Here is a 24671-nt window from a genome sequence, read left to right as displayed (position 1 = left end):
CCAATACCCTGCATCCACATAGATGAGGGAAGTAGTAACGTAGGAGCTACCAAGGTTTGCGGAGTGGCTGTGAACCCTGAGCCAGAAAAGGAAAAGAAAATTGGAATAAAAAAATGGCAATGCGAAGTCCATTCCCCATCTGAGACTATCACTACACCGAAGTAGCCACCGGACGATAGTGGCGGTGCCACACTCTGCCTAAGGAGGGGGCCATGCAGCGTACGCCACCAAATCTAGCGATAGAAGAATTCGTCACCTGACGGAGGAGCCGTGTAGGAGGAGCCAGAGTATGTAAAGGCTACTCCAGGACCCCCGTACTGTAGTAGCCACAGTGCGCCCGCCAGCACAAGCTAAAGGGCAGACTAGAGTGATCCGGTAGAGGTTATGGTACCCTACTGCCTCAGGAAGGAGAGCTAACCTTAAATACTTGACCAGGGAAGGGCGTTAGACCGGAACAACCGCCAAGCCAGCGTCAGGGTAGAACCCCTACCTAAGGGAATGACCCACTGCAGTGACCGCAAATGCTAGTATCAGCGTAAAAAAATCTGCATCAGCGGAGGAGAACACGCTGCCATGCTAAACCAGAGTGCCAGCACAACTACTTCCCATATCAAAAATGGTGGATAGGGAATATAGAGTCAGTGTAACACTCGACTTGCTGAAACGTAATCACAACATTGCGTGCCATGGTGTACGCACTACATATTGTTGAAGACCCATATTGGAGAGAGGTTGCCATACTCATCCCCTAAAACGGCACCAAGCACAAGACACAACGTGGAAACTGCCACAGTATCCCTGGCGGCACCAAAATACCATGAGAAGAAGAGTACAGGGCACCAGCGTGTATCGATACTCGCTACGCTCCACTTGTAAAAGAAGCCAAGACAACTATAACCGTGGCGTAGTTAAAGTGCAACATCCAAGAGGTGTACTCATTACCCACGGTAGTGGATCAGTCGTAGAAAGGGCAATGTTGCAATTATCCCACCATTTAAAGGGGGTAATGCTTACGGCAAGCACTGCACTAGTGGTAGTGCAAATACTCCATCATGAAGGTGGTGATGCAGTAATGCATCTAGCAGGAACTGAATCCAAGTAGAGAGAGTAAGCCTCTTAGGGAAAGGGCAAGGCATAAGGAGAGTCCCGTATCCATAGTATACCCCATCTACGTAAAGGGGTAATACATACAGTAAACCCTGAACCAAGGACAATGCCATAGCGTCACCTATGCAAGAGGCTAATGTCTACCATAAGTACTGTCCCCAGTGGGAAAAACAGTTCCCCCGCCTCATAAAAGGAGAAACACCTACTGCCGGCACTGAAACCGTGCTAGGGCGGTTAGACCCCAATAGAGGAAGGTAACAACCAAGGGAGTACTGCATCCAGTAGTAGTGAAAATACTCCGCCTAAAGAAGGGGGTAGTGCATACGACAAGTACTGCTGTCTACCTCGGACCCCATCTTGGAAGATGACACCGGAATCACGGCAGAGACCGAACCACTGATCCCCCCTTCAGACCGAACCTCTCCAGGGAGGGAGGGTGCGTCTTAGCGTTACCCTAGGGAGGAAGGGTGGGGGTGTGGAGGTGACCGAGGGGGAATATATCCCGCTCTGGCCCACTATGTGCAATCCTGCCTCACAAGAATACGCCCATGGCAGCCAAGACTGCGCAGGTGGAATCCATCAACCAAATTACTTGGGGTGGAATGGCAACATCTAGAGGATCACTCACCGCAGGCACATAAACCAAAAGACCCCAGAGGGTGAATTGGGAATTTTCAGAGGTCCTCCATTGGGTTGCACCGGCAGTTCTTCAATCAAACGACCTCGGAGGGTGGATTGGGAAAGTCCAGAGATTGGAAAGATCCAGAGATCCACCATTGGATTGAGCAGGCAGCGCTTTATCAACCAAACTGACCCCGGAGGGTGATTGGGAAGGTCCAGATGTCCAGTATTGGATTGCACAGGAGGTGCTCATCAATCGAACGACCCCGGAGGGTGATTGGGAAGGTCCGGATGAACACAATTGGATTGCACAATTAGCGCTTTATTAACCAAACGACCCTTGAGGGTGATTGGGAAGTCCAGATGTACACAATTGGATTTGCGCAGGCAGCGCTTTATCAACCAAACGACCCCGGAGGGTGATTGGGAAGGTCCGGATGTACACAGTCGGATTGCGCAGGTGGTGTCTATCAACCAAACAACCCCTGAGGGTGATTGGGAAGGTCCGGGTGTACAGTCGTGGCCAAAAGTTTTGAGAATGACACAAATATTCGTTTTCACAAAGTTTGCTGCTAAACTGCTTTTAGATCTTTGTTTTAGTTGTTTCTGTGATGTAGTGAAATATAATTACACGCACTTCATACGTTTCAAAGGCTTTTATCGACAATTACATGACATTTATGCAAAGAGTCAGTATTTGCAGTGTTGGCCCTTCTTTTTCAGGACCTCTGCAATTCGACTGGGCATGCTCTCAATCAACTTCTGGGCCAATTCCTGACTGATAGCAACCCATTCTTTCATAATCACTTCTTGGAGTTTGTCAGAATTAGTGGGTTTTTGTTTGTCCACTCGCCTCTTGAGGATTGACCACAAGTTCTCAATGGGATTAAGATCTGGGGTAATTTCAGGCCATGGACCCAAAATGTCAAGCCACTTAGTTATCACTTTTGCCTTATGGCACGATGCTCCATCGTGCTGGAAAATGCATTGTTCTTTACCAAACTGTTGTTAGATTGTTGGAAGAAGTTGCTGTTGGAGGGTGTTTTGGTACCATTCTTTATTCATGGCTGTGTTTTTGGGCAAAATTGTGAGTGAGCCCACTCCCTTGGATGAGAAGCAACCCCACACATGAATGGTCTCAGGATGCTTTACTGTTGGTATGACACAGGACTGATGGTAGCGCTCACCTTTTCTTTTCCGGACAAGCCTTTTTCCAGATGCCCCAAACAATCGGAAAGAGGCTTCATCAGAGAATATGACTTTGCCCCAGTCCTCAGCAGTCCATTCACCATACTTTCTGCAGAAGATCAATCTGTCCCTGATGTTTTTTTTTGGAGAGAAGTGGCTTCTTTGCTGGCTTTCTTGACACCAGGCCATCTTCCAAAAGTCTTCGCCTCACTGTGCGTGCAGATGCGCTCACACCTGCCTGCTGCCATTCCTGAGCAAGCTCTGCACTGGTGGCACTCCGATCCCGCAGCTGAATCCTCTTTAGGAGACGATCCTGGCACTTGCTGGACTTTCTTGGACGCCCTGAAGCCTTCTTAACAAGAATTGAACCTCTTTCCTTGAAGTTCTTGATGATCCTATAAATTGTTGATTGAGGTGCAATCTTAGTAGCCACAAGATCCTTGCCTTTGAAGCCATTTTTATGCAACGCAATGATGGCTGCACGCGTTTCTTTGCAGGTCACCATGGTTAACAATGGAAGAACAATGATTTCAAGCATCACCCTCCTTTTAACATGTCAAGTCTGCCATATTAACCCAATCAGCCTGACATAATGATCTCCAGCCTTGTGCTCGTCAACATTCTCACCTGAGTTAACAAGACGATTACTGAAATGATCTCAGCAGGTCCTTTAAAGACAGCAATGAAATGCAGTGGAAAGGTTTTTTTGGGATTAAGTTAATTTTCATGGCAAAGAAGGACTATGCAATTCATCTGATCACTCTTCATAACATTCTGGAGTATATGCAAATTGCTATTATAAAAACTTAAGCAGCAACTTTTCCAATATTTATGTAATTCTCAAAGCTTTTGGCCACGACTGTACAGTCGGATTGCGCTTATGGTGTCTATCAACCAAACGACCCCAGAGGGTGAGTGGGAAGGTCCGGATGTACACAGTCGGATTGCGCAGGTGGTGCCTATCAACCAAACGACCCCCGAAGGGTGAGTGGGAAGGTCCGTATGTACACCGTTGGATTGCGGCAGTCACCTCAATTGAGCAAGAGGCAGAGGACATAAATCCCTCAACAGTAAAGCCCCTCAGCCAGAACCCCATATAACCCTGTGTCAGCTTCAGGAGAAAACTGACCAGGAAGGGTTAACTGCCTGAGGACCGAGGGCGGGCTCTGCGAGCTACAGGGGGAGGGGAAGGCAAGGCGGGAAGAATTCACGCCAGACCGCCCCCCTCCCCGGAGAAGAATTGTGGGCTAGTAGGCCGCAAGCTGGGGTCTAAAGTTATGGGACCCGGCCAACTATACCACCGGCGCACCGAGGGCTGTGGGGACAACGGTGTATGACCGCGGCCGACCGAACCGGAATGCGCAGGTGAAAAGGTCCAGCGCGTACCACACACCAGCGATCGCTGTAAGCGCAGGTTGCGCTTTTGAATGGCGCCAGACTGTAGATAAATGCGCCCGCATGTGGGAGCGCAGGTCGGAGTGAAGGCAGAGCCAGATTAATGGTGTCCGGAGCCAAGCTAGCGTTAGGTTCCTGGAGCGTTGCGCACTTAGGCGCCTGCTTCCAGGGATAAATATCACAGGGGAGCAGAAGTTATAAACAACCCCTGTGACAGTATTAGTTACGCAGGCACTCTGCGTCCGTGCTCCACACCGGACCAAAGCGGTGTGCACGTAGCCCGCTGTATCATCTAATGGCGCCTGCGGGGAGCTGGCCACTAACCCCCTTATGTGCCCGAATATAAACATCACAGAGGGGGAGGGAAGGAAGACTGTTGGAGCTGGGCCAATGAAAAATGAAGCCCTTGTCTAGCCAAAGAGGGAGACTTTCCGTAGAACCCTTTAATAGGAAGGGGAGGGAGGGGGTTAACATACTCGCCTAGTCCCGTACTCACCTATTTTCCTCCTCTTCTCTTCACCCTCCCTAAGTGGGCTGATAAGGTACCTTTTTCCAGCAGGGTCACCTCCTCAGCAACTGGCACCGGAGTGGCAGGAGTCTGGTATGGCGGGAGGGTCTTCTCTTTGGCGGACCTAGGTGACCCCTTGGCTGGCGGGATGCAGGGGAGCAAATCTGCCCTAGTCCACCTTGTCTTCTGTGGGGGAGGCAGCAGTGCGGATGACCGGCACTGGTGCAACTCGACCCTGGGAGAACAAGGAGGCGAGGCGACTACTGTTGTCCCATCTGAAAAAGAAGGAAAAAAATAGAAACAAAAAAACATTCAGGAGATCCCTGCAGAGCAGGGAGGTCTTGCCTCCTATTGACACTAGAAAAAACTGGAGCTCTCTCTCCAGGCTGGAGGGAGTATAGCTGCCAGGGGAGGAGCTAACAGCTTTTACTAGTGTCAACGCCTCCTAGAGGACATAGCTATACCCACGGTCTCTGTGTCCCCCAATGAATATGGGCAAGAAAATAACATTGCTTCTCAGTGCCAATATTAAGTGTACTGCCCCCTATAATGCATGCTATACATGAGGCATTAGTGTACATTTTTATTCAAAAGGCATAAGCCCACTGACCGCGTCAAGGTTGCCTCTATGAGTGGGCACCAACTCTAAATTTGGTGCGGCAACCACTGACGCCACGGCGCCGACCTGGCAGGCAGCAGGACCCAGCCTCCAAGCAGCACCGTTGCACCCACCAGCTCCGCACTAAAGCGACAACGGCCACCACGCAGTACAGCACCATGTGAACGAATGGTTGTCAAAGCTCACCTTATCATATGCTCTCAGGAACTCCAACTGAGAGCTGGTAGGTTTATTTAAACCCTTATGAAGGCTTCTGTTAATTAAAATCACCTGGACCGAATGGGAGGAGTGCTCATACTGGAATAAAAGAAGGAAGGCCATATATCTACTTAAAAGGAGAAAAAAGAACTGGTCCTCACATCCCCATGGTTGCTGGGTCCCGTGGCGTCGGTGGCCGCTGCACAGTGCCGCACCAAATTTAGAGTAGGTACCCACTCAGAGAGGCAACCTTGTCATGGTGAGTGGGCTTATGCCTTTTGATCAAAATGTACACTAATGCCTCATGTATAGCATGCATTATAGGGGCAGTACACATAACATTGGCGCTAAGAAGCGATGTTCATTTTGCTGAGAAGCGGTTATTAGTTCTTTTTTCAGCTTTTAGGTATAACCTCTTTGAGGTGCCCGGGAATTTTGGGGGACATAAAAGGTGCTGGATAACCCCTTTAAGGATCAGGAACGTAGGATTTCAACTGCCAGCTCCTTTTGTTCTCAAGGAGACAAGCTTCCTTCCCTTTTTCTACTAAGAACACACGCAAGTTCAGCAGAGTTGGGCATGCATGAATATGGCTGGCCTAAGGCTCATTTACCTCAGGACAAGGGCAGCAATTACCTGATAATCTTTTTCTGATCTGGGGATTTAGTAATCTGTATTTTAGAATTATTCTGCTCTTTCTGTAATAGAAACCACCTCTTAATGAAATGACTTTTGGGGCGAGCCTGTGAGCCAATCAGAGACTCCGCCAATCAGAGAAGGGAGAGAGCAGTAGCCTGAACCAATGATGACACAGAGGTGTGTGTCAGACTACCTCAGACTCTCTGTGGGCACTGCAGCTAAGCTTTAGTCACAGATCACACATCTGCCCTAATGAAGACAAGATACAAAAAAGAACAGCAATATGTGAGAAATAAACAGCAGATAATCATACCGACAAATACTGACTTACATACCTTTTAGGAGCTCCTGACTGGACGGTAGCTTAAAATGGGTTTTCACTGACAAACATTTATAGTAAACATAACCAAAGTGTCCTACATGTTTGTCAAAAGAAAAGTGAAAATTTTTAACTTACTGATGAAGATCCAAGCATTGATTTCGGAGATCGTATAATCCCAGCTATTGAATGGCGTAATGTATCAAACTTTGACACCCGTTCTTTTTTGTCCTAAAATAAGAAAAAAAAAATACATATTTAATTATATAAAGAATAATTTCCATGGGCACGTGAACTACTTGGAGCACCACACAATGAAGCAATCACATTTCCCTTTAGAATGTTCCAAAAAATAAGTCTCTTAGAGTTTTTTTGTTTTGTTTTTTTTTTTACACTTTCCATTTCAGGTGTGCCATTTTTTTTATGCAAAGTGAATCAAATTAGGGTACATTCACACGACCGTATTTTTGGCTCCGCATCCGTTCCGCAATTTTGCGGAACGGGTGTGGAACCATTCATTTCGATAGGGCTGCAAAAGATGCGGACAGTACACAATGTGCTGTCCGCATCCGTAGATCCGTTCCGCGGCCCCGCAAAAAAGATAGAGCATGTCCTATTCTTGTCCGCAATCACGGACAAGAATAGGCATTTCTATCATGGGGCCGGGTACATTCACACGGCCGGTATCCGTGATTTGCGGACCGCAAAACACATACGGTCGTGTGAATGTACCCTTATATGAAGAAAAAAAGTTTGGTAAAAAAACTGATGGCACCATACAAAGTGGAGCAGCTATGCAGTGCTGATGATAATAATGCTTCTTGGCTCAGGATTTCACCACCATGACCCTCAACAGCAATTGATCTGATATATATAGCTAAGTGTATTAATTTATTTTATGCACTTCTATAGCGCTACTACTGTATTTTTCACCCTATAAGACGCACCGGCCCATAAGACACACCTAGGTTTTTGAGGAGGAAAATAAGAAAAAAAATATATTTTTAACCAAAAGGTGTGCTTTTGGTGGGTTTTGAACTAATGGCTGTCTGTGCATGACACTACTATGGGGGATCTGTGGATGGCACTGTTATGGGGGGGGATCTGTGAATGGCAATGTTATGGGGGGGATCTGTGGATGGCAATGTTATGGGGGTGATCTGAGATGGGCACTGTTATGGGGGGGGATCTGTTATGGGGGTTGATCTGTGGATGGCACTGTTATGGGGGGGAGATCTGTGGATGGCACTGTTATGGGGGGGGGATCTGTGGATGGCACTGTTATGGGGGGGGATCTGTGGATGGCACTGTTATGGGGGGGTGATCTGTGGATGGCACTGTTATAGGGGGGTGATCTGTGGATGGCACTGTTATGGAGGGGGATCTGTGGATGGCACTGTTATGGGGGGTGGATCTGTAGATAGCACTGCTGTATATGTGCCATCCACATATCCCCCACCCCATAACAGTGCCATCCACAGATCACCCCCCCCCCCATAACAGTGCCATCTACAGATTTCCCCCCCCCATAACAGTGCCATCCACAGATTTCCCCCCCCCATAACAGTGCCATCCACAGATTCCCCCCCCATAACAGTGGCATCCACAGATTCCCCCCCCATAACAGTGGCATCCACAGATTCCCCCCTCCCCCATAACAGTGCCAACCACATATCCCCCACCCCATAATAGTGCCAGCCACATATGCCCTAATATACCTGTGGGAGGGGTCGGTGCGGTCACTGTACTCCGGCCCCACCGCTCACTCACTGCTTTATTGCCTAAACATTTTATAATGATAGCTTTCATTGAAGTTCCGATCCCCAGCCCCATCTGTACTACTTACTAAATGTCCTGTAGCAGGCAGAGCAGGGCGGGCGGCCGGAACTCACTGACGTCACGTGCCGGCGCCGCCTACTTTATGAATGAAGTAGGCGGTGCAGGCACGTGACGTCAGTGAGTTACGGCCGGCCGCCCTGCTCTGCCTGCTACAGGACATTTAGTAAGGTACAGATGGGGCTGGGGATCGGATCGGAACTTCAATGAAAGCTATTATTATAAAATGTTTAGGCATTAAGGAAGTGAGTGAGCGGTGCGGCCGGAGTACAGTGACCGCACCGCCCCGCCGCATTTGCATGACACTGGCCCCTCCTCTCTCCCCTGTCCAGCTGATACATCGCTGGGGGGGGAAAGTGCGTCTTATGGGGCGAAAAATACTGTATATTCTGCAGCGCTTTACAGACATTAGCATCCAACTGTCCTCAATGGGGCTCACAATCTAAGGTCCCTATCAGTATGTCTTTGGAGTGTGGGAGGAAACTGGAGTACCCAGAGGAAACCCACGCAAACACGGGGAGAACATACAAACTCCATGTATGTATATGTGTGTCTATGTATGTATGTCCACTAAAAGGAATCTGCCTTTCCAATCACGAAATTTGGCACACAGGTACATCAGCTCTCTAGCACGTACCGTTCCTGAGATATTCCCAAAATTAAAATATGGCCCATCACATGACCTACATTAGATAATAGAAGCCTGCAGGTCTTTCTCCTCATATCCCAACTGCCATACACATGGTTACATGTCCCTTATCAGCCAATTAAAGCTCGCAGGCCCTTAGTCTCCACATACACACAGTTTTACTCCAGGTTTCCATAACAACCGAGCCATTTTTCTTCACTGCTGTAGGTCAGCTTTAAAAGGGGCAGGGCGCTGTGGAAAACACTTAAGGGAGCGGAGTGCTGTGGAGGTCACAGTTAATGGGCATTGAGGCCAGCCTTAAAAGACGGACTTAACAACCCCTCCCCCAGGTCCCACCAAGCCACGCCCAACCTGGTTAGGCCACGCCCCCTCCCACTCCACAGCTGACAGGGATTGAAAAAATGAAGGTAAAAATCAACTTCTGTCAGCTACAGGGGTGGAAGGGAGGGTAACTTTCTCCCTGCAGCTTACGCTCAGACAGCACAGTGCTGCTGTCTGAGAGTGAGCTGTTCAAAAGGACATCCCTGTGTCCGTCCAGGCCCTGCGCCGAACAGAGGACAGGGAGTCTTTAAGTCGGAATGTCCGGCCTAAAACCAGACCTCTGGCCACCTTAGGGGCAGGCTTCTGTAGAGGTCACAATTAAGGGGATGGTCCGCTATGGAGGTCAGTGTTAAGGGGCAGAATGCTGTAAAGGCCACTGTTAAGCGGACGGGGAGGTGTGGAAATCACTGTGGAGGTCACTGTTTAAGGGGAAGGTGCTGTGGATGTTACTGTTAAGGGGGCAGGCCGTTGTGGAGGTCACTGTTAAAGGGGCGGGCACTGTGGAGGTCACTGTTAAGGGAGCGGGGTACAGTGGAAGTCAGTTAAGGGAGCTGGGTACAGTGGCAGTCACTGTTAAAGGGGCAGTCGATGTGGAGGTCTCTGTTAAGTGGGCCGGTAATGGTGGAGGTCAATTAAGGGGACTGTAACCTATGGTGTGTTAAGGGGCGGGTGCCATAGAGGTCACTTTTAAGGGGGCAGGCCCCTGTGGAGGTCACTGTCAAGGGGGTGGGGTGCTGTGGAACTCACTGTTAAAGGGGCAGGCTGCTGTAAAGTTAAGGGGGTGGGCTGCTGTGGAGGTCCTATTTTAAGGGACGGGGCACTGTGGGAGGGGTCGGTGTTAAGGGGTGGGGTGCTGTAGATGTCACTGTTATAGTGGATACTGTCAATATCTTTTAACGACACACACAAACATTAAATGAAATAGATTAAATATACCCGTGCTAAGCCAGGTCCTTCTGCTAGTTATCTTATAAATGTGGCTTGTGTCTTTAATGCGCTGTCTGAACTGTTCTTTTAGAGAGGAAGAAAATTATCTAATCAGAAGACAAACCAATAAGAGAATTACTAAATGTATAACTAAACTATATTAGCATAACTCTAATGAAATTGAGAGGATGCCAAGACACCCCGCACACTATAAAACCCATTAACTGTTGCTAATGTTTGTTAACAGGTGTCTTTGCCAGCGGTTGTCAGCAAAAATACATTATGACAAATCATATGCTATTAAAATGTACCGCCATAAAGGAGAAAGTATTGCTCATCTTCACCGATAAATGCTGATAACGGCGGTGTTTTAGCTGTATGAAGTGTTAAACTGAAGAGAGCTGTCACCATTCTTCCCTGTTCTGCTGAATCCTTGGACAGCAAACACCGGAGGAGCTGATTGGTGGCATAATTAACATTATGCCACGAGATCGTATTATAGCTTTAAATATTTGTATGAATTTTAAATTACAGTTTATGTAAATAAGACTTAGGATAAGGGATATGACAGAGGTGTGCCACTGAATTCTGGAGTTCAATTAACTCCTTCTACCCCAGGCCAGTTTTCACCTTCCTTTCCAGGCTTATTTTTGCAATTCCTACATGTCACTTTATGTTTTCTGGTGACACATTGTCCTTCATGTTAGAGGTAAATTTGGGTCAATATTGTTTTTCCTGTCCACTGTGGGACTTGCCAATACACTGACAGCCTGCCTGTGAGACCCAGCAAAACTGAATTATTATTACGCAATTTATTACTTATTAGTCTCCCACACCTGCAAGGGTATTTTTCCCATTGAATTCTAGGGACTTCTGAAAAGAGTCATAATCCACATAGTAGGGTCAAACAGAAACATTAAAAAAGTCTAATATGCGGTACTTGCAATTAAAATTCTCCTGCATTCCCACCGCTGAGCTCTCCATTGGGCCTGCATTTAGGCTTTATGGATGCTCTGTGCTTATATATTCAGGCCACACTGAAAGGTTGTCCATTCGCAAATGGATGATGCAGTAGTGGTCATGATATTACTGAGGTCCAGCTTAGGTACCGTTTCCATGTGACCTCAAGACCAGCAGCAAAACTGAATTATAATTACACAATTTATTATGACAGGTTGGCTGTTTCTGACTCCTGTTTGATAGTTATGCAATGAAAAATAATGCAACTTGCCTATAAACTTTTATGTTTCCACTTTCTCATGACCAACAGCTTACCAAAAGTAGATTTGGCTTTAAAGTTTTTGTTCTCATTTGTCCTATTTAGGAGTTTCTTTGCCCATTATTCTGAATAAGCTTTGCGTTGTTAAAGGGGTTGTATCATCTCAGAAATTGGGGGTATATCGCTAGGACCTCCTCTGGGACCTGCACCTATCCTTGGACTGGGCCCCGCAAAGAGAAGGAGGTGCGGTGCACCCTCCTTCACTTTGCAGCTATTTTCGGCCCTCAGTTTGTGGGCTCTGTTCTAAAGACAGTTGTGGGTCCAGAGGAGGGGCCCACACCTATCAGACATTGGGGGTATATCCTAGCGATATGCCCCCAATGTCTGAGATGATACAACCCCTTTAATTACAAGTGCATCTCAATAAATTAAAATAGCAAAAAGTTGATTTTATTTCAGTAATTCAATTTAAAATGTGAAACTCATATTTAATAGATTCATTACACACAGATTGATCTTACAGCTAAGGAAAACCCAAAAGTCAGTATCTCAGAAAATTTAAATATTATAAAAAGCCAATTCAAAAAATATGTTATACAGAAATCTTTGCTGAAAAGTATGTACAGTATATGCACTCAATACTTGGTTGGAGCTCCTTCTGCATGAATCACTGCATCAGTTCGACGCGGCATGTTGGCGATCAGCCTGCGGCACTGCTGAGGTGTTATGGAAGCCCAGGTTGCTTTGATAGCAGCCTTCAGCTCATCTGCATTGTTGGGTCTGGTGTCTCTCATCCTTCTCTTCACAATACTCTATAGATTCTTTATGGGGTTTAGGATTATGGTTATTAAATAAAGAACTGGCACTTTTGGCAGCATGGGCAGGTGCCAAATCCTGATAGCAGAGGTAAGCATGAAGCTCTTAGAATGTTCTTGGTAGACAGCTGCACTGACTTTGGACTTCATATAACACAGTGGACCAACACCAGCAGATGACATGACTACCCAAACCACCACATTGTGGGAACTTCACACTGGACCACATGAAACTTGGATTGTGTGCCTCTCCACTCTTCCTGCAGACTCTGGCCTGCTAACATCATTTCAGTGATCTTCTCATTAGTTCAGGATAAAGTGTTAACAAAGACATCCCTAATGGACAGCCTACACTTTGATTTTCGGTTCTGTGTCACCTCTTCGTTTTAGTCGATGATGCGATCATGGAAATATGTATCAAATTAGGTGGTCGTCAAGTTTCAGGTCGCAAATGATTTGTTAATTGAGGAAATAACTGGCTTTCCATGCCCTAACTGTCCAGCTACGTGGTTATTGGCTTATAAACCATCAAAGCATTAAACTGATTAAGGGTCCCTGCACACGTCCGCAAAATACTGACACTGGCCATGTGCACATGGTCGGCACTATAATAGAAAATGCCTATTCCTGTCCGCTACTGCGGAAAAGAATAGGACATGTTCAATTTTTTTTTGCAGGGCCGCGTAACGGAAGTGCGAATACAGACAGCACACTGTGTGCGGTCCACATCATTTCCGGCCCCATTGAAAATGAATGGGTTTGCACCGGTTCCGCAGATGCGGATACATTCATGCGGACGTGTGAATGGACTCTTAATTTATTAGCAGAAAGAAACCATATTGCTTCACAGTGGTGGATCCTGACCTTCACCTTTCCATGGTTTTTACTAGAACTAACATTAATACGCTTTAAGAATAGCTCACCATTATTCGCTTGGATACTATAGAATATTTCAACAAGATCTAGAATGCTTGTATGTCATTCTCTCACGCTCCCTGTACAATACTATGTCTCTTTGATGCATACCAGCAATGCTGTATTCCTTTCTGTGTTTAATCATACTACCTGTCACTGTTGTCTTGAACTCCATAGCTACTGTATACTCCTATGTTTCTCTGTACTGCACGTTTTATTACGTGTTCGCTATGCTGTGATTGTACTCGTTTTACTGTGCACTTCTATAAGGTTTATATGTTTGATACAAACATGGGTGTTACATTTTCAAGCGCTCTCCTTGAGATCACTGAATTAAAGCAAGTGAATAGGAGCTGACCTGCAGTACCCCGGCATGTCCACTGCAAAGAAAACGTAACTCTGCGTTCTCTGTGTTAGTGCCAGCAGCTGCCACAAACATTTGACCCATGCTGGTACCAGGTGTCAGACATCCACCAATCTGATACTGATGACCTATCCTAAGGATAAGTCATCACTATCTATAACTCAGAAAATTCATTTTTGCCAGGAGCGTGTCAGCTCCAAAATGTGTCTGGCCTGACTATTTACCACTTGGTAACCTGTATTTCAGTGATCCTTTATCACGATCTTTCCCAACGTGGTATTGGTGTTCTTTTATATCAAGTGTCCACCTCCAACAAGTGCTGTAGAATCAGCGCACGACTACCAGGTGGAGACTGGCAAGAGCTGGCAAGAGACTGTGTATGCTGTTTTACTTAAGGAGAGGGTGAGCAGCACCTATAGAGCGCAACAAGATACTGTTGTATTGATGGTCTATGCTTGCAGTAATTGAGGACGGAGCTACAAACTCCATTACCAATATATGAGTTTATTGGGAACTCTACTAATCTATACTACAGTTCACAAACTGTCTACCATTATAATACTAGATATTAGTGCTGAGTGGGGATGCTGCAATTATATAACCCCCCCCTCCCCCACACACCCTTTTTAAATTACAAAACAAAAATGCTTGTGTGTGCAGTGTTTAGTATTTCCCATAGACTCCAATGTAACATATGTTGCTGTTTTTTTTTTTTTTTTTTTTTTTTTTTAGAAATTGCCATAAAAAAAACACCAAAAACTGCAAACCATCTAAAAAATAAAAAATAAATAAAATACCTATGTGTACTTTAATCAATTTCCATATAATTCTCGCTAAACATTTACTATGGCTTATCAAGATATGCATTGTCTAATTACTTTTCCTCATTTCTTAAAATGAAGAATGATCATCATACAAAAATAAATAAAGCCACCAAGTAGAAAAAGCAAAGGAACTTTCCTAACACACAAACAGAAAATATATTGCTTTACTTGGAAAGTACAAAAAAGTTCAGCATATTCTTCTCATAACCGCTGTCCAGTAATTCTTCATACAGGGTAAGTACACCGCAAGTCCTATAATGCCGGAGTCTCAAGAAGCATTGAAAACGCACTCAGAATGTGTCTCATAAATTCATGGTAATCTCCTGCTTCAGGGAGCAGGCAGAGACGAGCACGGTGTGCACCTGCTATATTAGAGAGGTTAATACGCCAAGAAACCATTCCCATACAAATAGACGGTTTAATTTTCAGTTAAATCCTGATCTGCAAACATTCTTCTAGGACACCTTTACTCGTGTAGAGGATTATAAAGGTCTCGTCTGCAGACTTATTTCAACACAATTCGGCATGTCAATTCTAATAGACTATGTCCCAATAACAGAGCAGCTGACATCAATTTGGAGGTCAAGTGCATTTTACTCAATTACATGGCTATTTAAGTATAAAAAAAATAATAACTCCGACACCTCACTGTCAACGAGGGAACGCAAATATTTAATTACAGTTTATCCTACAAGTCTATTAAGAAAAGGATTCTTAAAGAGTAAACTTTTAACAATTTTTTTTAAATGTCCCTAATAATAATTTTTCTAATGTATTTCATTTATGGATTTTCTATTTTTACTAGAGATATTCCCCCTTAAAGCGCAGATTTCCTGCGCACATTAAATTTACTATTCTCCACACCGCTGACTTCTCAGCAGTGTACGGAGGAGTACGGAGTCTAGTTTATCAATGGGGCCGCAGAGAACGGAGTATGGGCAGGAGCACACACTGCTTCTCCTGCCTGTGCCCTCAAGGTTTACTAAATGCTGGCAAAGCACATGGGTACTCTGTAACCAAGTGCAATGCCAGGATTAGCTGAACGGCTCCTGCCTGTGCCTGCTTCACTAAGCTAAAAGTTCTGCATGTAAGCTTTTAGCCTAGCAAAGCAGGCACAGGCAGGAGCCCGCTAATCCTGGTATAGCACATTGTTACAGGCTACTCATGTGCTATGCCAGCATTAAGTAAACCTCGGGGGGCACTGGCAGGAGCAGCAATGTGTGCTCCTGCCCGTTCTATGTGGCACCATTCTTAAAGTGTAGAGTCCTTAAGTCAGCGGTGTGGAGAAAAGAGAATTTAATGCACGGAGGAAATCTGCCCTTTAGGGGGGAATATCTCTAGTAAAAAACTAAATTCATTAATAAAATACATTAGAAAAATTATTATTAGGGCATTAGGGATATTTAAAAAATAATTAAGATGAAATCCTGGAATGCTGCTCAACAAGTGATATTTGGCCCGATGTGACAACTCAAAACATAGATACCATTAAAGTGCTATATGAAAAGCAAACTGACTTTCAACCAAACGTAGAAATATTTTTGTGCCCTTGGAAGTCATTATTGTAAAAGTTGAAAAGAAAAAAAAGAAAATGAAAAAAAAAAAAAAAAAATGCAGCATGTTAGTGGGGACACACACACTTTTACAGCTCCCCACAAGCCTTGAAACGCAAGAGGGCTGAATGATGATAGGTACATGTTAGAAATTGACAACTTGACAAACCTTCTGCCCAAAAGGCCATCTATCTCTATATGATGTCTATCTCCTATATCTCACCTCAGTCTCAAATGTATTAATTGTATTCCTATGTAATGCTGCTTCAGCCTGTTTCCCCTGCCTACTGCTTGTGATGGGTTTCTCCTTGTCACCTCTTAAAAGCAAGAGGAAGGGGAGAAAAGTGTGAAGCTGCATCTCATAGCATTTACTGGAGATTCTGAACATAGCATTCCCAGATCATATAGACCAAGCATCAGCAACCTTCGGCACTACAGCTGTGGTAAGACTATAACTCCCAGCATGTACACTTGCTTGGCTGTTCTTAGAATTCCCATAGAAGTGAATGAGGCATGTTGGGAGTAGGCAAAAATATTTTCAGTAGCATTCTATGCATGAAGGATGACACAGAGAAACAAGGAGGGCTTAATTGGGTTGGGGGGGGGGGGGGTGTCTAAGATTGGACAGGTGATGATGTAAACCTAGTTCATATAAATCACCATATCGGCCCTCAAATGTGCATTGTGTTCTTTTACTCCACAGCTCAGGCAAAAGATTAGGGTAAATTTAGGGTGTTTATAAAACCATAAAGCACGGCATAAAAATAAAGAGGGCTTGCTTTTCACATTGTAACACAATGGGCACTGAAATGGCAAAAATTGCATTTCACTTTGCACCATCTGCTGCGAGTTAATTTTGCAAAACACTTGTTGGGTCATAATGCACACTACACCCATTGATCTTTTCGGTGAGGGGTGTGGACTCTAAATTGCTTTTTAGTTGTTTTTTATTTTTATTTAACTTCAGATGCCCAGCAGTTGTGGGTCAATGCTGTAAAAATCACCACATAAGCCTCAAATGCACATGGCGCTCCAAAATAGACCCATGTTTTGGGAATTTCAACTGTAGAGGTACTTCAGAGTCTCTACAAATGTGGCATGTGCCTAAAAATTATTCCAGTGACATCTGCCCTCAAAAAGCCATATGGTTCTCCTTCCCTTCTGAGCCCTGCCTGTGCCCATACAGCAGTTTATGACCACATATAGGGTGTTTCCGTATTCAGAAGAAAAAGGGTAACAAATTGTGCCATGCTTTTTTTCCCTGTTACTTCTTGTGAAAATGAAAAAAAAAATTATTGTAAAATGTGCAATTTTTCATTTTCACAGCCAAGTTTTTCTAAATTCTATTAAATGCTTGTTGTGCCAAAATGCACACTACACCTCATTTAAAATTATTGGGGGGGGGGCTTTACAAAATTGGGTCTTTTTGGTGGTTTCTACTTTGGGGTACTTCAAGGGGCTTTAAAAGCGACATGGCACTTTACGGCCACATATGGGGAGTTGCCGTACTCAGAAGAAAGTGCTTTTTCCCTGTTGTGAAAATAACAAATATGGAGCAAAAACAAAATTATATTGGGAAATTTTTTTTATTTTTTTTTTTCATTTTCACAGCCATGTGTTTCAAAGCACTCACAACAACACTCAAAAAATGACGTGTCCATACAGTTAATGACCACATATGGGATGTTTCTTTAAATTACAGAATAAGGGTAATAAATATTGAGGTCTGTTTGGCTGTTAGCCCTTGCAGTGTTAAAGGAAAGAAGGATTAAAAAGTGAAAATCAGCAAAAAATAATAAAAAAAAAAAATAAAAGAATTTGAGGGGTGTATTTTCCAAGTCAGGATCATTTATAGGTGGTTTCCAATATGTAAGGCCCTCAAAGTGACTTCATAACTGAATTGATCCTTTAAAACGGGAGGTTTTGGAAATGTTCTTGAAAATTGAAAAATTGCTTCTAAAATTCTAAGCCATCTAATATCCGATTTTTTTAAAAAATATTTACAAAATAATACCAACATAAAGTAAACATATGGGAAATGTTAAGTAATAACTATTTTATGAGGTATTACTATCAGTTCTAAAAGCAGAGAAATACAAATTTTAAAAACTGTAAATTTTAAAAAATTGTCCGTAAAATACAGATAAAACATATCAACTCAAATTCTCAGAATGGCTTCGACAAGTAAAAAGTTCCAAAGTTATTACCATATAAAGTGACAAATATCAGATTTCCAAAAATGGCCTGATCCTTAAAGGGTTTCTGTCACCAGAATTAACCCTATTAAACTAGCTGACATTAGCGAAGTGCTAATGTCAGCTGAACCTAACTAGCCTATTCCTACTTTTATCTATGCCCCCGTTACTGCAGAAATATAACTTTTATAATATGCTAATAAGCCTCTAGGTGCAAGGGGGGGCGTTGCCCCTGCTCCTAGAGGCTCTGTTCTCCCACCTCTGGCCATGCTCTGCTACACTAGATTGACCGGGCCAGGCAGCGTTTGTTTCCTAATGCCGGCCCTGTCTGCCGTGTAAATCTCGCGCCTCCGCCGTGCCGTTCAGTATTCGGGGCAGTGAGTGAAGGGCATTCGCCGGCTTCCTAACTGTGCCGAATACTGACATTAGCACATTGCTAATGTCAGCTAATTTATTAGGGTTAATTCTGGTGACAGAAACCCTTTAAGCTGAAAAATGGTTTGGTCTTGAAGGGGTTAACAAGGTCATCCATGTTATCCATGTACAAGGAGGAATTTTTTGTACAATATAAACAACATGAAAATGGGTAAAGATCACACAACTGCAAGATTTTCCAACTCCCTGATAACTATATTGAAATTTTGCGCTCCTTCCCTTTCCACAAAGAACAGCATGAAAGCAGACAGATCTGAAGAACTGGCTTTACTAGGTTCATATTGAGGGCAACTAAATTTCTGCTTCCAAAATGTAAAGCACATAGAAATGATATAAATTATAAAAAACATGCCGGTTTTCATCTAGTGTGTGGCCCATGACAGGGGAACCGCCAGACATACATTATTTCTTAGTGTAATGTCTGTAATGTCTATAGGTAAGAAAGGGTGAACACTGAAGAGCTTGCTATTGTCCCGCCTATGGCTTTAGAAATAATTTTGTAGAGGTGCCCAGAATTTTCATTCCCACACAAGATATCACAGGACATTGAAGCAAAGCCATAACGTTCCAAGTCACATACTACCTGACCTGTCTATTAGTGGAGGAGTGCAAAGCTTTGGCAGAACATCACTGTAATAAACCACACAACTTGTGGAAATTATTCTCAGTGTACATACGTTCTAATGCTACACTGCAGGTAAAACATGACTGAAGCCAACAACTCCTATGTAGCTCTGAATTTGTAGAGAAATACTGGCTTACTTACATTGCATCCTAATAAGACATCGAATTATGTTGCGTCTTATTTAAAGTTCTTAAAGAGCTCCTATTATGAGTGTATAAGAAAATACTTCTCTGGGGTACGAGGAGCAATTTAACAACCATTTTGATACGGTACATACAATTTTTTTTCTCTCTTTTACAGTCACAACATTATTGAAAAGCAAAAGATTAAAGTCAGAAAGCACACGCTGTGAAAGTCAATAAGTATAAGCCATGGAGAAGGAGAAGATGAGATCAAAAACAAGAATGATTAACCTGGCACAGACCCGTGGAAATTCTACACTTCTCAGAACAGACTTGTCACCTCTTAAACATACATTCATGATTAGAATCCAACAAACTATCAAGCCAATGAGCTTATTTACTGGTGCTTAATATTAGAAATACACTTTTGTGGGGTAATGCAATTATTGGATAAGAGGCAATTATCGGGAACAAACTACTCATTCCCAATAACTGGTCTGCTTGGCAGAGGGGGGGGGGGGGAAACAATGAAGAGAAAAATGGCCCAAATAAGGGTCCAAAATTGTGAAACAAAGGAGTCCTAAATAAGGCTACTTTCACACTGTGCAGATACGTCTTGTATCTGCACAGACGGATCCACACCGATAATGCAAATGCTTGGATCAGTTTGCATTATTCATTCAAAAAAAACTCTAAGTCAAAACGGATCCGTCTTGACTTACATGGAAAATCAAATGGGGGACGGATCCGTTTTCAATTGCACCATATTGTGTCAGTGAAAACGGATCCGTCCCCATTGACTTACATTGAAAGTCTAGACGGATCCGTTAGGCTCTGCATAGTCAGACGATCAGCAAAACGCTGCAAGCTGCGTTTTAGTGTCCGCCTCAAAAGCACAACGGAGACCAAACGCAGCCAAATTGATGCGTTCTGAACAGATCCTTATCCATTCAGAATGCATTGGGGCTGAACTGATCCGTTTTGGGCCACTAGTGAGAGCCCTGAAACGGATCCAGAAGCGGACCCAGAAAAGCCCTGAAGCGGACCCAGAAAGGGCAGTGTTGAAAGTAGCCTAAAAAAACCTATATGGGGAAAAACCCCAAGCACTCTGTATGTAACAAAACACACAAAAGTATATCAAAATGTATCTTTATTAAAGTTCATAAAAAGCAATTAAATACACACAAAAATAGGTTGGCAATGACAAACAAACACATGAAGAGTGCCAAACCAAACCGAGGGGTCAGATCGTGTTAGCAGCACAAAGCAGTAATATGAGCAGGGTGGGATGTAAACAAGATTAATATACAGTACAGACCAAAAGTTTGGATACACCTTCTCATTCAAAGAGTTTTCTTTATGTTCATGACTATGAAAATTGTAGATTCACATTGAAGGCATCAAGACTATGAATTAACACATGTGGAATTATATACATAACAAACAAGTGTGAAACAACTGAAAATATGTCATATTCTAGGTTCTTCAAAGTAGCCACCTTTTGCTTTGATTACTGCTTTGCACACTCTTGGCATTCTCTTGATGAGCTTCAAGAGGTAGTCCCCTGAAATGGTTTTCACTTCACAGGTGTGCCCTGTCAGGTTTAATAAGTGGGATTTCTTGCCTTATAAATGGGGTTGGGACCATCAGTTGCGTTGAGGAGAAGTCAGGTGGATACACAGCTGATAATCCTACTGAATAGACTGTTAGAATTTGTATTATGGCAAGAAAAAAGCAGCTAAGTAAAGAAAAACGAGTGGCCATCATTTCTTTAAGAAATGAAGGTCAGTCAGTCAGCCGAAAAATTGGGAAAACTTTGAAAGTAAGGGCTATTTGACCATGAAGGAGAGTGACGGGGTGCTGCGCCAGATGACCTGGCCTCCACAGTCACCGGACCTGAACCCAATCGAGATGGTTTGGGGTCAGCTGGACCGCAGAGTGAAGGCAAAAGGGCCAACAAGTGCTAAGCATCTCTGGGAACTCCTTCAAGACTGTTGGAAAACCATTTCAGGGGACTACCTCTTGAAGCTCATCAAGAGAATGCCAAGAGTGTGCAAAGCAGTAATCAAAGCAAAAGGTGGCTACTTTGAAGAACCTAGAATATGACATATTTTCAGTTGTTTCACACTTGTTTGTTATGTATATAATTCCACATGTGTTAATTCATAGTTTTGATGCCTTCATAGTCATGAAAATAAAGAAAACTCTTTTAATGAGAAGGTGTGCCCAAACCTTTGGTCTGTACTGTACATACGTTGCTGTGCCAAAGATCGCACCATTGTAGCCCGAACAGGAAAGTATATCACAGGAAAGTTTAACCCTTTGGCTACCAGTGACATACATGTACAGCACTGGAGCGATAGGCTAACATGGGCCCCCTAGCTCTCGTGCAGCAGATGTCATGGCCGGCAGGTCTCTGCTGTTTCAAATAGCAGAGACCTGCAGCTAATTACCGCGACTGGCAATAATGCCGACTGCGGTAATTAAAGCCTTTAGATGCCTAAATGCGCAAAAACACGGATGCTCGTGCTTCCGGGGGTGTTACCGGCATCCTCTGTGGTCAGTGAGGATGCTGCTAATTGTTTTGAAAGCGCTCAGCATCGCTGAAGAGGCTGAGAGCATTCAAACTGCAATTTTTTTTTGGGGCCACCAAGTGGCAGGCCAACATTAGAAATGAGCAATAGACAGTAATAAAGTTATTTTAAAAATACCTGATTGTTCAAAATTAAAAAAGAGACTTTGTAGGTTTAAATACAAGTTTCAAAATCATTACAAAAAAATAAAAGTTTAAATTTATTTTTACACTATTTAGACATAAAAAACCTATACATATGAGGTATCGCCGTAATCGTACTGACGCGGTTTTGCTGCAAACGGAACGCCATGGGAAGAAAACCCGTAAACCGGTGGAGGAATTGTGTTTTTTTCCAATTCCAAACTATTTGGAATTTTTTTACCACTACATTGTATGCCATAATTAATGGTGGCATTAGAAAGTATAACATGTCCCGCAAAAAATAAGCCCTCATACAACTATGGAAATATAAAAAAGTTATGGCTCAAGGAAGATGGGGAAGAAAATTATAAATGCAAAAACCTCTAGTATCCTAAGGGTTAAAAATATTTCTGTCACAGTGCTGACAATAATGTTCCCCTCAAGTCTTAAATATACTATACAAAAAAAACATATGGCATCGCTGTATAATAAATGTAATGTATTAAGTTACGCTTACAAAAAATCTGCAGCATGTACTTCATTATAATGCTATTATACTGAAGTACAGATGTCTGCAGAGTGTGGAATTGACTTCTGTCATTTTACTACAGTTTTCATTAACTGTTCTTTTTTGCATATTACCAGAACATGCCACTGGCATCAAGGAAAATGTAAGGGACAGATGCCCAGTATAAAAAAAAAAGTTAAAAATGAAAAATGCATTAAATAATAAATGGTTTGTAGAAGAAATTACATTATGCTTGCATGGATCTGATTGATTTGACATACCAGGGAAAAATATAATTAACTTATCTGAAAAAAGTTCATTCTTGTTTTTCCTAAGTGTTGCCTTATTGTCAGTCAACTTTTGAAAATATTATAAGTCTAACTGCAAACTCATCAACAGCACGTACTAAAAACTCACCAGGAAGAACGAACCTGCAATTCTGGGTAGCAAAATAGCTCCAACTGGAAAGTACAGATTGTCACACAGCAGTCTATAGCCTGATACTACTCTGTAGGGAAGCCACAGGAAAAGTAATTTACCTACAGCTGCCCTACTAGAAGAGTTATCCAATTATATATTTTTTTGTTACTTTATAGTGCTTGTAGCTTTTTTTTTTTAAGGAGTCATAAAACTCCAACTGGACCCGCACCTATCAGACATTTATGGTTTGTCCCTTGGCCATAAAATGTCAAGATTGGACAACCCTTTAGATGATTAGTTATGCAGTTTGTTGATTAAACTTCATTTTAGCTTTTATAATATACTTAATACAATCCATTTTCCCAAATACAGCACAGAGTTAGAGGATTAGTTGTAGGCTTTACTGAATGAAAAGGGTTTCCAGTGTTACCACCCCCCACTTTATTAGAGGGCACTGCCGCAGATGCCACCATGGTTCTGGTGGAATAAACCCATTCACATATTGTTCTGTAATGACGTCTGTGACATTCAATACAAATCCCTTAAGACTCATTCTAACATTGACCAGTTGGGGCAACAATAAAGAACTCCCTCAGAATTTTAAAAGTTAACATCCAACCTCTTGACCAGCTTATAAAGTAAATAAATCTGCCCTGGTCATGTAAAATAAAACGGACAATACTCCTCCTATCCATGTAAAACAGGAAACGGCAGTCTACTCTGTGGGTTCTAATGGATGTGTAATTTAATTTCTTTATGAAGTCAAACAAAAAAATAAAAAACACCATCATTTTTGTAATACTGTTTGCAATAAAACCTGTTTAAATTACTATAATTTTCTTATGATGCATTCTCTTTAACCTCCTCCCGGACTCCCACCATGCATGAATGTACTGCATACATTGCAGGGGACTGCATGGAGCGGTCTCAGGATCTGAGCACACATTAGGGCTGCAGTAAACGATTATTTTTAGTAATCGAGTATTCTATCGATTATTTTTTACGATTAATCGAGTAATCTAATAAGAAAAAAATAATAGACTGTTTTCCTTTATAAAAACTCAGACCTCCTGCCATTAGTCCCCAACACGCTTCATTCCCCCCTGTGCGATCAGCCCCAGTGGCATCAGCTCCACTATCCCCCAGTGCCATCAGCTCTCCCCACCCAGTGCCATCAGCTCTCCCCACCCAGTGCCATCAGCTCTCCCCACCCAGTGCCATCAGCTCTCCCTCACCCCAGTGCCATCAGCGCTCATTCACCCCAGTGCCATCAGCGCTCCCTCATCCCAGTGCCATCAGCGCTCCCTCACCCCAGTGCCATCAGCGCTCCCTCACCCCAGTGCCATCAGCGCTCCCTCACTCCAGTGCCATCAGCGCTCCCTCACCCGTGCCATCAGCTCTCCCTCACCCCAGTGCCATCAGCTCAGCCCCCTTGTGCCATCAAGCTCTGCCCCCATTGTCCCATCAGCTCTGCCCCCATTGTGCCATCAGCTCTGCCCCCATTGTGCCATCAGCTCTGCCCCCATTGTGCCATCAGCTCTGCCCCCATTGTGCCATCAGCTCTGCCCCCATTGTGCCATCAGCTCTGCCCCCATTGTGCCATCAGCTCTGCCCCCATTGTGCCATCAGCTCTGC

General features: G+C 43.6%; 1 protein-coding gene across 2 annotated transcripts in view; it reads right to left on the bottom strand.

Moving 5' to 3' along the window:
• FER (FER tyrosine kinase) overlaps positions 1-24671 on the bottom strand; it is a 307686-nt gene that overhangs the window by 167112 nt on the left and 115903 nt on the right. For both annotated transcript variants that reach the window (XM_040421608.1, XM_040421607.1), the window contains exon 12: positions 6731-6823. In XM_040421608.1, the coding sequence (XP_040277542.1) occupies positions 6731-6823 (93 nt within the window). The remainder of the gene's footprint in view (positions 1-6730; positions 6824-24671) is intronic.

This window comes from Bufo bufo, chromosome 2, assembly GCF_905171765.1.
Source record: "Bufo bufo chromosome 2, aBufBuf1.1, whole genome shotgun sequence".
NCBI lineage: Eukaryota > Metazoa > Chordata > Amphibia > Anura > Bufonidae > Bufo > Bufo bufo.
Note: the sequence above shows the minus strand (reverse complement) of the source record. Positions and strands in the feature narration are given on the sequence as shown.